Source organism: Chiroxiphia lanceolata, chromosome 4 (genome assembly GCF_009829145.1).
Source record: "Chiroxiphia lanceolata isolate bChiLan1 chromosome 4, bChiLan1.pri, whole genome shotgun sequence".
In the NCBI taxonomy this organism is placed as follows: Eukaryota; Metazoa; Chordata; class Aves; order Passeriformes; family Pipridae; genus Chiroxiphia; species Chiroxiphia lanceolata.
Window position 1 is genome coordinate 59,512,081 of NC_045640.1, and position 18,285 is coordinate 59,530,365.

Sequence of the window (18,285 nt, forward strand, 5' to 3'; positions counted from 1 at the left end):
GACATTAAAAACTATTTTTAACGAACTTCTTAACAGTTCCTGAAGGAGGTTTCAATATTTCTTGTTTCTTCTTTCTCAGGATGTGAAAGCAGTCTTAACGCACTCTATCCAAAGTGCCCTGCACTCCATTGGAGGAGTGCAGGTGCTTTTCCCTCTCTTTGCACAGTTAGACTACAGGCAATATTCCTCGGATCACATTGACACAACTGTTTGGTGAGTGAATGTACTTATTGTGTCCTGTTCTTTGATCCTTTGTAAGTAAAGGAAATTACCTATTGCTTTATTAAATGGCATAGTAGTTTGCATATGCACACTCATACAGTGAGTTATGTCTAACAACAAAAAGGTGGCCTTGCCACAGGCAGGACCTCAAAGTGATGTGCTTGTTTGCACCAAATGTTCTCTGAAAGTTCACACGGAACCAAAATGTGCACATTTTATACATTATGGTTTTTTGTGTAGGAGAATTATGAGAATTTTGAGCTTATTCCTGTCATGGAGAAAATTCACTAGGGAAGGCTTCAAGAGAAATTACAGAAAGGATGAGTTTTTTCAGTCATTGCTTGGAATTTTTTTTTTTTTTTAACCTTCAGACTTTTTGGAAGATACTGTTACTTAGGGTTACTGCCAGGCTTTTCCTGTGGTTAGAGCTCTGTTTCAAGTACATCCAACTTCTGAACATCCAGGTACAGAAGCTGGTGGAGCTCCTGAGTTAGAGATGGTAATGGTAACAAAGGGATTGCTTTTTAGAATTCTGTTGTAGTTTGCTTTGTTTTGTTGCAATTGTAGTTTCATGTCTGTTTAAAGATGAGCTATATCCGTATTGTTGCTAAGAAGGAGTGGTCACAATATTCCTTCAGTATATTTGGACATGCCTGGAAGTCTCCTGAGCTGGCTTAGGCTTGGGCGTCTGTGTGATAAGTCAGGGATTTGCTTTAGTTGCAAACCGGCCCAGCAATAGAGGGGTTTTCAGCTGGCTGAGATCTTGATCCATAGGCATTAGTGCTGTGACACGAGGGGCGGGACAGGGACATTCCTTGTGGCAGCAGCACAGAGCTGAATTAGCTTGAATCAATAGTAAAGCTTTGTCTAGAAAAATATCTGCTCATCTGAAATCCATAGGAAGCAGAATGGCATTTGTTACTGATCTTGCAGAAGTCTGTAAGTGGAATACGAAGCAGAGAGAAGTACAAGGTTAACTGTTGCCTTTCTGCAAGAATGTATTTTCAGAAGAATTTTGCTATTGCACGGTTGTTTTAGAGTCCAGGATTTCAAGTTAGAAAAATATTAATAAAAAGCGAGAAGTTACAGTTTTCAAAATTTAGTCTTGCTTTTTGTTTTAATAGTTCTGATTTGAGCATTTATGTAGTACATTGAATGTATCTCTGGGCTGTGTGATGGAAGTGTTAATTTGGAAATATTTTCTGTCTTGTTGTAAACGTTTAGAACATTTTTGTTTACTAAACCATGTTTTCCAGTTCTACTTTATTAGCATTCATCATGGAGTTATTGAAGAACTCTATTGCTATGCAAGAACAGATGCTTTCCTGTAAAGGCTTCCTTGTGATAGGATATAGCCTAGAAAAGGTAAAGGAAATATTTCTTGATGTCTTACATGCGTGTTGAATTTTTTTTGAAAGAAATACTTTTCCTAGACTGTTACAGGACTCTCCTTAAGCAGATCTTCTTTTACAGTCTTCCAAAGCCCATGTTACCCGAGCTGTTCTAGAACTTTGCCTTGCCTTTTCAAAATACCTGAGCAACTTACACAATGGAGTGCCCTTGCTGAAGCAGCTGTGTGATCATGTTCTCCTTAATCCTGCAATATGGATTCATATCCCAGCACAGGTAAAATTGCTCATTCTTCTAAATAAGATAGTTATGATGTATTCATTTGGGAGTGTTGAAACTAAACCTGAACTCCAAGAGTTACAGGTCTTTGCTCCCCAGCAGAAATCATACAGGAATTGTTTTCAGACAATAGCTGTCAAGTTTTGCAGACTCCCAAGATTTTCAGGGAGTTTGGAAACCTGCAGGGTCCTGCAGAAGAGAGTTGTAAGCAACTTCTGGAGTCCCTGACCCAGACTGAGAGGGAATTTTGGATGGGCTAGTTGGCAAAAACTCAGCAATTTTTAAAGAGCAAGTTATGCTTTGAAGTCTTCATTTAAATTGACAGTGAGTATTTTTATTTTGGTGAAACTGTTCTCTGAGTGTGAATAACTTTGGTCAAAACTCACCAGTTGATTCTATTTGAAATCTTCTTACCAGCACTCTACAGTTTTAGAAATATAATGAAATTTTTCATCCATTTGCTGATGTTTTAAGGGCTTTGTGACTGAGCTGTGCAGAGGAAATCTATTTCTCTAAGACATTTTAATAAATGAAATTTAAGAATTTATTTGTCTGACATGCTGTAATTTAGGAACAAAAGTGATTTTTGTTCTCCTGATTGTATGTTGTAGGCTCAGCTGACCCTGTACACTTACCTGTCTACTGAGTTCATAGCCACTGTTAACATCTATGGAGCAATCCGAAGGGTTGGGACAGTACTCTTGGTCATGCACACCCTAAAGTATTACTACTGGGTAGTGAACCCTCAGGATCGCAGTGGTATAACTCCCAAGGGCGTAGGTATGTATGTATATTAATTTTTACTCTCACAATCTGATCCTTATTTTTAAGAAGTGTTGTATACCATGTGTAGAATAGAACTGTGAATGTTCCAGAAATAATTTCTCTTTAATGGACTGGGTTCCCTGTAACAGTTCAGACAGTGTACTTTTGTCCCTGAAAGATTTTTTTCGCAATCTAAGGGAAATTTCTTCAGAAGTCATATTGTGCTGGTTTAAAGGTAAACTGGCAGGAGAAACGAACCCAACTCAAAAGAGATTGTAAGTCAGAGTTACAATTTAATAAAAATAATACAATAAATACAGTTATATGGACAAACAATTGGTTTTAACCCACAAAACCCAGATGTATAACCCAGCACCTTGGGGCATGAACAGAATGGTGTTCATTGGCCCCCATGCTAAGCCCCACGTGGTCCCCCTGAGTCCAAAGTAAAAGGAAAAGAAAACCTGTTGGTGAGAGTGCTGGTCACAGTGTGGTCAAGAGTGGTGCTCGCAGTCTGGTTGAGGTTCTGGTCCTCCTCTGGATCTGACGAGTGGCCCAGAAGTCCCAAGACCCCAAGATTATATACACTCAGGTTCGAGTGGGAATGCCCAGTACCTCCCCCAGTCAGCTGACTAGGGGGTGGAACCCAGCCCATCCACAAGGGATTTAAACGGCTGCTGGGAGTGTGGCGAACAGGAGCGGGCAAACAGGGATGTGGCACCTTTTGACTGCAGTTAGCAAGGCACCTCCCAGCTCTCTCAGGTGAGCTTTTTATTTTTTTTTTTCCTCCCCACAACTCAACTAAAGCCAGCAATGGTTTCCAAAAAAGCGAAAGCCATTGCTGCTGCTGTTATCACAAGGGGTGTGTTCACACAGACAGAACTCACCAAGAAGGACACCAAGACGGCCGCAGCTGTTCAGGTCTCTGGCTGCGCAGAGTGTTTGAGCCTGGCGTTAGTACCAGGGGACAGTGTGAGTGGGGTCTGTGTACAATGTGAGCAGGTGAATGATTTGCTGTACCTGGTGGCAGAGCTCAAGGAAGAGGTAGAGAGGCTAAGAAGCATTAGGGAAAGTGAAAGGGAAATTGACTGGTGGAGTTGCACCCTTTCACCCCCAAAAGAAGTTCAGCAGGAGACGGTGAAGCCCTGCCCCTCCTGCCATCAGGCAGATGGAGCAAACCAAATAGATTGGGGGAGTGGAAACAGGTCCCTGATCAAAGAGGTAAAAGAATCCCCTCCCACCCCCCATCACCTCCCTGGGTGCCCTTAAAGAACAGGTATGAGGCCCTGGACCCAGAGAATCAGGTAGAGGACAGTCAGGAAGAAGATCTGTGTGGAGGGTCTCCCGGTTGCACCTTGTCTACCAGACAGATTACAACCACAGCTATAAAGAAAAAAAGAAGGGTAGGCCCTTCTGAGGGGAGCTGAGGGCCCTGTATGTCGACCAGACCCATCCCACAGGGAGGTCTGCTGCCTTCCGAGGGCCCAGGTGAGGGATGTTAGCAGGAGGCTCCCTGAGCTGATTTGGCCCTCAGATGGTATCCACTGCTGGTAGTCCAGGCCAACAGCGATGACATTAATGACATTAATGGAAGAAGTACCAGGACAATTAAAACTCATCGTATCAATAGGTGGCTAAAGGATTGGTACCACCAGTGGAATTTTGGTTTTTTTGACCATGGGGCAAATTCCATGGTACCTGATCTCTTCAAATCAGATGGGCTTCATCTGTCTAGGGAGGGCAAAAGGACTCTAGCCCATAAGTTGGCAGAGCTGATCAGGAGGGCTTTAAACTAGGTTTGAAGGGGGAAGGGATTGAAATTGGGCTCTCCAGAGATGAGCCTAAGGGTGGAAAGCCCGAGTTAAGGGAGAAATCAGCAACCCAGCTGAAGTACAGGTACACCAATGCACACAGCATGGGTAACAAACAAGAGGAGCTGGAAACCATCGTGCAGCAGGAAAGCTGTGATGTAGTCACCATCATGGAAATGTCGTGGGATGACTCACATGACTGGAGTGCTGCCATGGGTGGCTACAGGCTCTTCAGAAGGGACAGGCAAGGGAGGAGAGATGGAGGGGTGGCTCTATATGTTAGAGAGTCTCTTGACTCTGTGGAACTTGAAGTCAGTAACAAGTGTTTTAAGATGAGACTGGATGTGGCACTTAGTGCCATGGTCTAGTAACCACGGTGGTAGTGGATCAAGGGTTGGACTTGATGATCTCAGAGGTCCTTTCCAACCCAGCTGATTCTGTGATTCTATGATTCTAAGTGTAGAACCATGCCTGAGAATGTGGGCTCTTTATGGTGCTTGGTCAAATACTGGACAGTCTTTTAAGTGTTCCTATGATCTATTGATAGTAGCAGTACAGCTGAAAACAAGCATACTGAATCTATCCGAATGGTGTAGGGAATTGCTGGAAAAGTGCTTAATGAGCATGCTTAATTCAGACAGTGACCAGAAAAAGAAGTTTAGAACAGGTGTTTAGTGCTTGTCATGAAACACAGAACAAGTATACTGATCCTAAGGAAACAAACAAAAGGAATAACTGCTTGACAAAGAAATCCAGTATTGTAAAAGGAACTGGGAGATGCGAAGTGTGCACCAGCATAACATAAACATGTGCTGATGGAACTGGCACAGATAAGGGAATTCATGCTGTTTGGAAGTATGACTTTACAATTTTTTATTGCAATTGTTGTTCTGTCTTTTGTGGGGTTGGGGACACAGCTTTAACAAAGGGAGAATAACTTATGTCTCTACTGTCTTCTGTAACGAAAGGCTCTGGAATTTCAGAGAGAGGAGGTGATGGAAGAGAGCTAGATATGTTAGGAGTGAGTGCTCCTTAGATGCGTCCAACTTTCTGCCACCAACTTCTCAAAATGTCCAGCTCTTCCTGTTAGATGGTTGTAAAGATTGTTTTGTAGTATTTTGCATCCTTTAAGAAGCAAAAGCATGTGTGTTTTCTCCTTTCTTTTTAATGAAGACGTGGATTTACTTAGTTTCTGAAGTGCTTTATTGAGGCTAGTGTACTTGTAGGATACTCTTAGTAATGCAGTTTAATGGCTTATTTTGACTATTTGACTATTTTAAATTTATATTGAAAAAAACTATTCATAAACCAATATGTCTGTAGACCTATACTTTATATAACCAGACTGATGATCACTTTCATTTGTGAGTTGATTTCCTTTTCCTTGATGATTAAGATCATAAGAACTGCGAACCTATAAAGCAAATGTAAGAGCTATCCTCAGAAATGTATTTGTGGCAGTTCATTTGCTTTCTGTATGCAAACTTTTACTTGACTTTGACATTTGGTTGCACCTGTTTTTTTAACCTTGTCTCTCCTGGGAACTACTGAGTGTTTGAGTATTTAAAATGTTTCAGTGAAAGTCTGCTTTACACAGTGGTGGCAGAAGCCAGTCCTTTTGACTTTGAGTTAACAAATTAAGTCATGTCTTTCAAGGTAATCTTTACATGTAGCATTGTAAGATTGATTTTTGTTTATATAGCCAGTGTGTAACAATGGCATGTAGTTCTTCCTTTGAGCTTTAGCAGAACTTTAAAAAGAACTGTAAAGTGCAAAAATTTGAAATGTGGAAATTCTGATGTAAAGTTTTCATATCAGTCTTATTCCTTGCATAAAGTTGGTTCATAGCACGCAAGGAAGTGGTAAAATCATTAGAAGAATTCAGAGGGGTTTAGAAAACTGTGTTTAATAAAAGCCTTATTAGAACCTCACTGGTTGGACATTCTGCTAATAAAAAGTGATAAAAATGCATTACTGTTTTGTAGTCTGAAATAGAGGGGAGATGACTTTACTTAGAATTGTGCCTTCTTCACCCAGAAAATGCCTTTTATTTTTCTTTCTGTGAAAATGCATTCTCTGCTAATAACAAGTGTTAATTTGTATTTCATATATCTATGTTTCTTTTATAGATGGTCCACGACCTACTCAAAAAGAAATTTTATCCCTGCGAGCATTTTTGTTGATGTTTATTAAACAGCTAGTGATGAAGGTAGGATAACTTTAAATTTTGATAGGATATTTATTTCCTTTCATAAAGAAATACTTTAAGCATGTTGAATTTTGTAATAGTAGGTAAAAGGAAAGCCCTGTAAGGTGTCTTTTTTGGTGCCTCTTGCCACAGACAGCAGTGCTAAAGATGCATTTTTTTTCCCTTATAAGTTGTTTTTATCCGATGTTGAGATTTAACTCAATAACTTAGAAATGTTTACTACTGGATAAATAAGTATTTGATTTCTTGGCAGTTTTGGGCAGAGTTTCAAAAGGTTTGTTGTGGTTTAACCCCAGCCAGCAACCAAGTACCACACAGCCACTTGCTCACTCACCCACCAGTGGGATCAGGGAGAGACTCAGAAGAGCAAAAGCTAGTTGTGAGTTGAGATAGAGACAGTTTAACAGGAAAGCAAAAGCTGTGCACACCACCAAAGCGAGGGGTTTATTCACCCCTTCCCATGGGCAGGCATCTCCATGTTTTGACCATCTCCAGGAGAGCAGGGCCCCATCACATGTAGTGGTTACTTGGGAAGCCAAACGCTATCACTCCAAGCATCCCCCCACTTCTTCCTGCTTCCCTCAACTTTATATACTGACCACGATGTCATATGATCTGGAATATCCCTTTGGTCAGTTTGGGTCAACTGTCCCAACTGTGTCTCCTCCCAGCCTTCCATGCACCCCCATCATCCTCACCAGTGTGACAGTATGAAAAGCAGAAAAGGCCTTGGCTCTGTGTAAGCTCTGCTCTGCAATAAAAAAACATCCCAGTGTTATCAGTACTGTTCCCAGCACAAATCCAAAACATAGCCCTGTACCAACTACTGTGAAGAAACTCATACCCCAACCAAGGCCTGCACAACAGTAAAAAGCACGTCCATCAGAAAAGGTTGATGTTCATTCCTCAGCAAATTCTCTATTTGTACACAATGGTGCAAAATCTTTTTGGGAAATTAAAGATTTACTTTAAAAAGTAAAAGCCCTAGAAATGAAGAAGGCTGCTTTTCCCTACCTTGACCTTGTTATCAAAAACTGTTGTTTTTTATTTTATTTTCGCAAAATATACCTCAAGGCATATTCATAGCATAGATGCCACAACTTATTTAGATTTCTTCAAAATTGATAGCAACTGAAGATGGGATTCTGTAGTGGAAAATAAGAAGCAAACGCGGATATAGGCATAGCTAACAGGCTTATAATTAAACTTCCAGGTCTACTTCTGAATCCTCTTTGCCACCTTAATTCTTCTATTAATAGGAAGCTCTCAGATCAAATTGACTGTATCAATTAACATGTGTTACTCTCTATATCATTATATATATATTATTATATATATATATTATGTATATTACTATTTATCTTATTTTTATGCCTGTGTTGAAATTGCCTTAAAACACTTTTATAGCATTCAGTGGGTACTTTTAGGGGCAGGGAAAAAGCTACCTTCTGAGTATGAAACTGTTATATAGTATCAAGTGAAAACAAATTTGTCTTGTGGTACTTGCTGTGTTATATAATCATTGCTTCAAGTAGAGCTTTTTTTGGGAACAGTATTTTTGTATTTGAAGGATGGTGTTTAAAACCTGTTTGTTTTTAAAGGACTATGGAATAAAAGAAGATGAATTGCAGGCTATCCTCAATTATCTGCTCACTATACACGAGGTAATTTTTAATTTGGGGGAGGTGTGTGTGAGGAGTGGCATACTACTGCTGCTTGTGACCACCAAATATTTGAATATTTTCAAATATAACCTCCTTTGTGCCACAAGATGGCTCTGCAGAGGAAGTAGCAAACCTTTGTCCAATTCTTTAGTGTGCTGATATGCCAATATTCTTGAAGTGATTTAAGCACTACGTTCAATGTTAGATTGAAGTTCATTAAGCCAGTAAGTCAAAATGGTTTCTTATGTTGTTCTGCAAACCAATTTACCAAGCAGAAAAACAGATGGTGAGACTGACTTTAAAAAAAGAGTCAAAACCTTGGTTTAGGCTGCCTAAGTAATATTTTTTTCGTTTTGTTTTTCTCTCCTTTTTATTCTACTTCTTAAATAAAGCAGTAAAATTGAAAACATGCGTTAAAAAATAAAGATGTATGTTAATGGCATCTAAGAGAAGCATATAAACTTAATTGGGAGAAAATGTTGGTTACCACTGATACATCTGCATCTTCATATTTTAGCACCAGGAAAAGGCACTTTATGCCAGATGCAACATCAAAGACAAGGGAAATGGGGACATAAATCTAACTGATCTCATCTCTGTAAGGGTGCTTGAAATGGGTAAAATAAGGAATTAATTGAACTTCATTTCAAGCAGTATGGATTTTTTTTCTTTTTTTTAATGTTTGCACCTATATTTTCCTTTTATTCTCTGTGCTGTTTACTACTACTTGGTAGTATAATTCAAGTCATTCTACTTTATATGGAGAAGTAAGAAATAAGACTCTTGGTTACATCTGAAAGTGAGCTGAAGTAGCAGAAGCTTTATATAGCCTTCAGATGAGGGCGTGATATTTTAAATATCTTAGCAGTTTGCATATTCAAGTCTAAAAGATCCATGAATGCTGAATCCCACGCATTTAGGTATCTAACTGTAAATTCAGAAGAACATCAACCAAAGAAGTAAAATTCTGCCTTCTTATAGGGCTAATTCATCGGTGGTAGCATCTATAATCTAAGTTGAAAATATCATCTTGAACAGAGCTCTTCAGGGGGTGTGAAGCTGCTTTTCTAACAGGGAAAGAATCAGTATTTGTTCAAAAGTGTTGAACAGTGGGGTTTTTTTGTGGGCTTTTATTTTTACAGCTTTGTTCATTTGTTTGTTTTGAAATGAGCTTTCACTTTAATACCATAAAGAATGGGAAAATACAGGTGCATTTTGCTACTTCTTTAGTTATTTTTAATTACAGAGAACATGGAACAAATTAATAAACTGTAGTTTAGAGTGCTTTAGACTAAAAGTATGGAACACTTCAGTGAGCAGCTTGAATTATCCATTTTAAATGTTGTCTGTGACAGGTAGTTATACTTCTTTTTCCTGGCTTGAACACTTGTTTTTTTCATTAAACACCACCCTGTGCCCCAGAAAATGTGCAGCAGCTTTTTTTGAGCTCCTGTGCAGTGAAGGGCTGGGAAACACACGTGCAAACAGATGAGCATGTGTGTGCAAGGAAATATCATAGTGCAAATATACATTCCCTGTCAAAGCCTACATCCCAGACACAGATGCATCACTTTTCACCCTAAAAAATGAAGTATATTCTTGGTAATGTTTTCTTCTGTGCTTGCCTTTGAGATCTGTAGCTCTTTTGATCCTGGCCTAGTTGATTTGGTCCTTAGTTTGCGATTACTCTCCACATAATTTTGAAATATTTTGTAGCAGTTCTTTTAACCAAAACCATGTTCTGGTGTACATCCATTTTGAATTCAAATTTGTAACTTTTATTCAACAGGATGACAATCTAATGGATGTCTTGCAGTTGCTTGTTGCTCTGATGTCAGAGCATCCCAATTCTATGATCCCTGCATTTGATCAGAGGAATGGATTACAGTAAGTTTGAATTTTGTAAGTGGGAAAAAGGAAAACAGTGTTTTGACCATCCTGTTGCTTGTGAGAATTCCCGTGAAATCTGAAAGGTCCAAGTCAGTGTATGTGTTCCAGTGTTAGACTCCTCATCTTGGGGGATTTTTGAGTCCAGGTGTTCATTTTGACAAGAGGTGATGTTGGATTTATTGTCGATGAGGTATGTTTTTTTAATGTTTCCAGGCTGTCAGTCACACTTAAGAGGGTTGTGATCAATTTTTGTAGTCTATACATTGATGTCTTCATCTACCAGGGCTTAGTCTTTAGCTTCCCGTTCTTACATATGTTTTAGAACTGAAAGGAGGCTGACAAAAATTGATTCAGATGTCTTCTAATCTTCTAATCTAATAACATAAAATGTTTCTTCTGCAAAAGTCCTATAGGATAAAAAGATTTTTTCCTATAGGACTTTTGCGGAAGAAACATTGTATTTATTTCTGTTTAGCACTTTATGCTATGCATTGTTTGCAGTCTTTTTCCCAACAAACAGAAAAATAACACTATTTTGAGAGAAAAGTAAGGAAAGTAGGAAAATCTACTAGCAGTAAAAGCACAAGAGGAAATCTACTAGAAGAGTAAGTTATGAGACTGGTTTTGTCTTGTGGCTCTCACAGGGTGGTCACAGTATTGAACTTCTCTAATTTAAAATGAACCTGCCTGGGCATAGTGGGGGAAAAATTGGAACAGGCCAACAAATGTAAGAACTATTCCTAGAAGGATATGTGGAGTAGTAATTCTCTCACTTTGTAAAGGCAGAGTCTCATTTCATACATTCAGTTGCACCTACTGGTTAACCTTTATTTATACATATATTTTTTTCAGTTGCCCTTTCTCAAGAGACTGCATTTAGGCACATTTATAATAGTTTTCTCCCCTTTTAGTGCTAGACTGATTTTTTCTTTTTTTTTTTTTAAACCTATTTTCTTGATATTTGACTTCACTTGTATGGTAAAATATTATGCATGGGAAAATAATAAAAACTCTAAATAATGAAGTATTTGAATGTCCTGTTGGGTCTCTAGTGCAATACGTTTGGTTTTATTTAACAACTAGCAGTAGATGTTTTCTTTTTTATTAACAATTATATAAGCAAGTCAGTATGAGTAGCGAGTCCACAGCTAGAAATCACTTTGTTTTCCTGTCTCATTTGTTACAGTTCTTTCACCTGTATTGTCTCCAGTCACTTAATGGATTGTTTGTATGCTTCTTGATACATCTACCTTTTGGAATTACGACACTCTATTATTGAAATTTAAAAATAATTTAAAAAAGCTTTAGAAACACTTTGAGTTCTTTTAAAATTAAAAATTTTAAAGTAACCGATGCACTGAAAAAAATATAATAAGAAAATAATTTTTTCCTATGCAAATAGGTAACCCTTAACTGTTCTGTTAAGACAAGCAGAGAAATGGATTATATTGCTTGAATGAAAGTGCATTGTAGGCTTGATTATTTGTTTTCTTCTGTAGCTGCTGTGGTTGCAGCTTTCTCCAGGATAAGTTATTTGTTATAGATAACTGGTTTTTAATCACCCTTAGGTTTTATTTTTAATTCTGGTATAGAACTAAATCTTTTTTTGGTCTTAGTTTAGATGTCCTGACTATTATTTTTGGGTGTATAGAAGCGAAGGTATATAACTAGTGATGAGTGCTCAGTTATGTATAGATAAGGCCTTGAAGTCCTTTCAACTCCTTAAAAACAGCTGATCTAAAATCCCATGTTGTAACATGGAATATTTTTGGGAAGTTTCAAGAACAGTTTAAATTAGGTAGGTGGTTTTTTTTCCTTCCCCCTAGTAAAGCGATTCAAATTTCTTAAAAAATTTTATCGGAACATATTTACGGTAAAAGCTGAGTACTTGGCCTCCTGTTCCACTATGATTTCATGGAGCATTAGGAAATTAATATTTTCTTTTTTTCAGAAAGAGCTTAGTAGTGCATGTAGGTATAAGCTAAGTTGTATGTCACAAATTCAGAGGGATCTGTTGAGTAGTATGAACCACAGCCCAACTAGAATTAGATAGGGGCATGATCATAAGCACTCTACTTGTCTAAAAAGTGAGCTATGAAAGAAATTAGATGTAACTTATAAGTACATTATGTTTTTATGGCAGATTTAAAAGGATCAAAAACTTGCATTTGTTATTCTTCACATTAAACTTCCTTTAATAAAAGAGTAAGCTTTAATGTACTGCAGATAAATGTTTGAGAAGTTAAGTGAAAATACCAGTTTGCTTTCTTTTTATTCTGGGAGTGGAAGGCATAGATACATGTAATGAGATCTGTGCAGTATTACAGACTGACTTGGTAATGTCAAATATATTGAAGGTTAATTACTGGAGACTTCCTGCTGTAAGACTGTACTTCAATTGTTTATTAATTTACCAGAATTTCATCAGTTACATGGACACTTTCCTCACTGTGTTACATTCCCACTTTCTTTCTTGGGAAAGCTACAGCTGGAACTTTCAGTTAGTTAAGCCTAGTGCTTTGCTATGGACATACTCCTCATCTCCTTTGGCTTTCTTCTTAAACCTTGGTAGAGAATCATAAGCCAGTGTAGAGCCTTGTCATAACCAGGTGAGGAGCAGAAACTGATGTAGGTGAAATGAGAAGAATGCCTTCTTAGTGCCTTCATCCCTCCTGAGGGAGCAACAGTGTGTGCAGATGTCAAATATAAGTGCTATTAATAAATTCCCCTCCGTACATGGCTCTTCCTACTCGGCCACATCTATACCAAAACAGTTGCTTACTTAGTTTTCTGGATAAAGTATCAGATTAAGACAGCTTTCAGTATAAGAATTGCAGCAGCCTTTCAGAGCATGTTTCATGTATTAATACATGGGAGATATTTAAATATGATATAATGTGATATCACAAACTGTTGTATCATTAAGAGAAATGTCATGCTGTTTTTTTAAGTCTTACTAATATTCTTTTAAATTAGCCTCAGATAAAATTTATTTGCATTTACTGCAACTGCAGTTGATTTTCATTCCAAAAATTGCTGTGTATTTCAATTACTTAGGAAGACTTGTCTTTTCTCCATTTAGGGTTGTCTACAAGCTTTTAGCATCACAAAGTGAAGGCATCAGGGTGCAAGCTCTAAAAGTGATGGGATATTTCTTAAAGCATCTTGCTCCAAAGTAAGTACTTTGATGACATGGTTTAGGTCTTAAAACTGAACCTCCCAAAAAAAGAAGGGAAAAAGGTTGGATGTGACACATAAATTGTATATATTATTTTGTCTATATATTATTTAATGTGTCTGTATACACACGTGTTTGTATGTAAAGGGGAAGAAGCTACATTGGAGGTTAATCACTAAATACACTTCTGATATGGTGGAATTCCTTGTTATTGGCAAGTGGTATCCAGGAATTATCACTGGATAATAATTACTTGCAGTATGGCTTCCTGCTTTTTCAAGTGGTCCTTCTCCACTGAAGTCAATAGCAAGAATTGGACTGGTGAGATTGAACCCCATGTTACTGAGAAACAAGGTTTAGTATGTCTCAGGTTGACTGCAATAGTAGATTATTGAGATTGCTGTCCATGGTTGCATTTTTGGGTGAAATGAGGACAAAGATGCCCTTTCCTTAGTGTTTATCAAGAAAGCCCTATGGTTGTGTTTCAGCTTTTTGGGCCCATGAGTGAGTGGATCTTATTTATGGAAGAAAGTTAGCTGTCTCTAGGGAATGATTTGTCTTTTCACAATCTGAATCCTTGACCTTTTCCTTAAGCAAAAGTGAAAGACTTTAGAAAAAAAAAAAAAAGAAGAAAAATATGTTTCCAGGGATTTTTTTATTTCCTGAGGCACACTTTTTATTTCCCCCTAAAGCAAGTTGAATGCATAAGTTTATTTGATCTTTCTGTACTATTTTAGGAGAAAAGCTGAAGTCATGCTTGGACATGGATTGTTCTCTTTGTTGGCTGAAAGGCTGATGCTTCAGACAAGCTTATTCACCATGACCACATACAATGTCCTATTTGAGGTAGTAATACACTGTAGTTAAGATCCAATCTTTCTAATTACTTGTAAGACATTGTTAGAAAATTACTTACATATTTGTGCTGATATGTTCCAGATGACATTAAACCTTAGCATGATGCAACTGAGTGCTGCTTTTTTTCCCACCCAAAGCTCACTACTTGAGATTTTCCCCCCACTCCCTTAGCTTGGTTATGCTCATTATGAACAGTTCTAGATAATGAGTAACCTGTATGTCTCAACCAGATGCCCATATATATGTGGAATTTTATTATAGCAGTGGTCTTGCCTTAAGATAATTGTCTTGCTTAGATTCTGATTTATCTTCCAGTGTAGTTTAAATAGCAGTATGCACTTGAGAGAAAGCTAAAAAAAGTAGTTTAGAGTTTTAAGAACAGAATGAAATAAATTATCAAGAAAGACAGTGAGTGGGTTTTGTTGTGGATGATTTTTAGAACGATGGTGAAATAATGATTGTGCTGTATCTAAATATTTTTCAGTAAGCTGTCTTTGTGAACATTGATATGGCATCTTTTTCTTTCTTGCTAGATTCTGACTGAACAGATTTGCACTCAAGTGATACATAAACAACATCCTGACCCAGATTCAACAGTGAAGATACAAAATCCTCGTAAGAATGATGCACATTTTGAAGTGCTACCTTAAGAAAAGTCTGCTTTAAAAAAACCCCACCAATTGAAAAGCTTATTAATTACATCCATCTTATTAATACATACATCTTATGTCTGATCTGAGTTTTACATTTTCTTTCATACTAAAAGAAAGATAATGTGCATTTTTTAGGAAGTATGTGTCTATAGTTTTTTAAAAGACATTTTATATGTCTAAATGTGTATGTAGTTCATAACTCAACCTTTTTGGCTGTGCAGTCATGTTATGAAATGGTTTTTCAAGACTTGCATGCACACTTTGATTTAATACATGTTAAGGTTCCAGCAAAATTCTGATTGCATTATTTAGTAATGTCAGACTAAATTACCTGAAATAGGGAAACAGCTTTCATCTTAAATTACATTCAGTATGACAGTGCTACATGGAAAATAGGAGAAAGGTATCTGCTCACTGTTTTGGTTAGCTTACTTCATATCTTGATATGAAACTTTAGATGTCTTTTGACCTAAGAGAAAACACTGATCTCTTTTCATGAGTTATATACATTATTATTATGCTCTGTATGTAATATAATGGACTTATAATAGCTTTGGGAGTTACTTTTTTTCTGGAAAAATAATAGATTTTTCACTTTCATAGCTGCTTTGTCATTAAACATAGGTCACAGTTGTGAGTTGCTTCATATGGAAAGTAGGGGAAGAGAAAGGAAAGCAAAGCAGATGCAGAGAAGAGATCTGGTTGCATTATGCCATTTGCCTTCTGGCAAATCTGTATGAAGCAAGAGATGTGAGCAGATTTCTGTTACTTTCTCTTTAGATATTTGAGGTTGGCAGTCACTGCTGTGGTTAGTATAGACTATTTGGAGTCTGACTTCTTAGTCTGGAATTATCTAGGTCTAGTAGGAAGAATGACTTCTAGAGTACCTTTTTAAGATCAGCATTAATATTCTCAAATAAGAAATTTTTCCTTGAAGTTGTTCAAGATGGACTGAAACTGTCACAGTGACTGTGTTCAAATTGCACCCTAATTTACAAAGGTAACTTCTTTTAAAGTAACAAGAACAGTGACTCCCCCACTGCTTCAAAAAGTGCAATGTACCCACAGTTTTGACTTTCTCCTAAAAATACAGAAAACGTTGTGATCATAAGAGATAAAAATTTTGTATCAATTTTTTTTATAACAGAAACTATTAAGTATAATTGGAAGTTGGTCACATTCTTTGAAAATTCAGTATTACTGAGGTAGAATAAAATCTACACATTTTTCTCATATATTGATTTTCTAAAGGATGCTTTTTTTTATGTGAACTTCCTTTAAAAAAGGTTCTGACAGATTCTGATAGGTTGTCAGTTGTCCTGCAGAAACATTTGTGTTGCTTAAACATGATAATTTAAAATTAGTTCAGAGTAATTTACGTTGGATTGTGTTTTCTTTAGCTGTAAAAGTCTCATGGTGAGTAGATTTGAGAAGTCTTGGAGGAAAGGATTTGTGTTAGTTAAACCTTATACTCAAATAGAGATGTACTTTTCCTCAGTATAAAACTTTTTTATGTGGCGTAGCTTTTGTTGTACAAACACTGCTGAAAGAGGCCTTGCGTTTTATGCTGTACTTAGTACTAATATATTGTTACTCCTGAACTGTTTTACAGAGATTTTGAAGGTTATTGCAATCCTGATACGTAATTCTCCACAGTGCCCAGAAACTCTGGAGGTTCGTCGAGCCTTTCTCTCAGACATGATTAAACTTTTTAATAACAGCAGAGAAAACAGGAGGTAAGATAGTTTGCTATATGCACAAGCATACAAAATAAGTAGCAAGCTCTCCTAGTAAATTAAACTCATTGAGCAGATACAGCTTCATTGCTGTTCAGCAAATTCTGTACTCTAATGTAGTCTTCATGTAGTCTAATGTAGTATGTAAAATCAGAGAAGCTTGCACGTAGCAATTTTTTAAAACATGTTGAATTCCTGACTTAGCTGATGTATGTTTCTAAGATATGGTTTAAAATTTGATTCAATGGCGTGTGCGTATTTTGCAGGAGTTTGTTGCAGTGCTCTGTGTGGCAGGAGTGGATGCTTTCCCTTTGCTGTTTTAATCCAAAGACTTCTGAGGAGCAGAAGATAACTGAAATGGTGTATACCATCTTTCGAATTTTGCTCTACCATGCAATCAAGTATGAGTGGGGTGGCTGGCGTGTTTGGGTGGATACACTGTCGATCACACATTCAAAGGTGAGTGTTGGAAAGAGGTGGGAAATTTTCTAATGCTATGTAATTAGATTTAGAGCCTTCAAGTGCTGTATCATACAGTGACAGTGTTGAAGTGAAGGTAAGTAATTAAATGAAAGCCCCATGTTTTTATATGGTACCGCACATAACTTTGAAATATATGACAATTAAATGTTAATTTTGTTGTTTTAACACAAAGATTTTGTTGTTGTTGTTGTTGCTCAAATTGGGATGGTATTAGTTTATCCTGATACCAAAAAATGAGATAATCAAATTTCAGGAGCATTTCTGAAAAATTGTAGGGGTGGTTTTGCTTTTTAGTAACAACAGGAACACAAGGTGGCGCACCTTATCTACTCATAGATAAAAATACCTTTTAGTAACATCAAAAGGCTGTAAAACAAACGAGTAAAAAGCACAGAAATTAAAGTTAAGACAGATGCTTCAGCTGTTAAGCTGTTGTGGAATACAGGGTGAGAACGCAAATCCTTGCAGTATGAATGAGACTATTACCCTTTGTTATTGTTCTGTCTGATTTTTGTTGCTATTACAACCAGAATTACATCATAAAAGTTATTAGTGGTTTTTCAAACAAGGCACAGTAGTATAAAAGGTATTTTATACTACCTTATCCTGAACAAAAGAGTGAAGCCAGTTGGGGCCTTGTGGTTATTCTGGTTATCAGAAATATTTACTTGAGATTAATTCAATCATAGATTACCTATTTCTAAACGTGTGCAGTTTAACAATGTGAAAAGGACATCTCTGAATCCTAAAGATCACTTTATACTTCTAAGGAATTGTTTGCATTTCTGAGATCCTTGATTTTACATGATTTCTTTTCTCAAAAAATATGAGTCTCTGCAGACAGCTATAACACTATTATTTTGCAGCTCTGTTTATTTATTGTGTTCATAGCTCAATGGTGGTTTATTGGGCAGTGGGGAGACAAACGTAGAAATCTATATATTAGAAGTGGGTGAAATAATTTCATTAAGCAGTTGCTTTAGCTAAATGGAATTAAGGTGCAAAGCACCTAAGACCGAATTTTAATCCTTACAGAGATCACATATTAGTTGTTGAAACATTCTTAATATTCTTTTGTGTCGGCTCTGCAGTCTTCAGAAATAGTTTCCTCTTCTCTCCCCCAAGATGCAGAAGGCATGGGTGGATTGTACAGTGGCAAGCTGTAGCCAGAGTAAAGAACCCTAATG

At 37.2% G+C, this 18,285-nt stretch overlaps 1 protein-coding gene across 1 annotated transcript in view; it reads left to right on the plus strand.

Annotated features, from left to right (window-relative positions):
• Positions 1–18,285, plus strand: part of LRBA (LPS responsive beige-like anchor protein) — a 399,190-nt gene that overhangs the window by 52,137 nt on the left and 328,768 nt on the right. Inside the window, 12 exon segments of the mRNA XM_032687089.1 lie at positions 80–213; positions 1,479–1,587; positions 1,696–1,848; positions 2,463–2,631; positions 6,557–6,636; positions 8,238–8,300; positions 10,090–10,187; positions 13,273–13,365; positions 14,106–14,214; positions 14,760–14,841; positions 16,492–16,615; positions 16,882–17,074. Of these exon segments, the coding sequence (XP_032542980.1) occupies positions 80–213; positions 1,479–1,587; positions 1,696–1,848; positions 2,463–2,631; positions 6,557–6,636; positions 8,238–8,300; positions 10,090–10,187; positions 13,273–13,365; positions 14,106–14,214; positions 14,760–14,841; positions 16,492–16,615; positions 16,882–17,074 (1,407 nt within the window).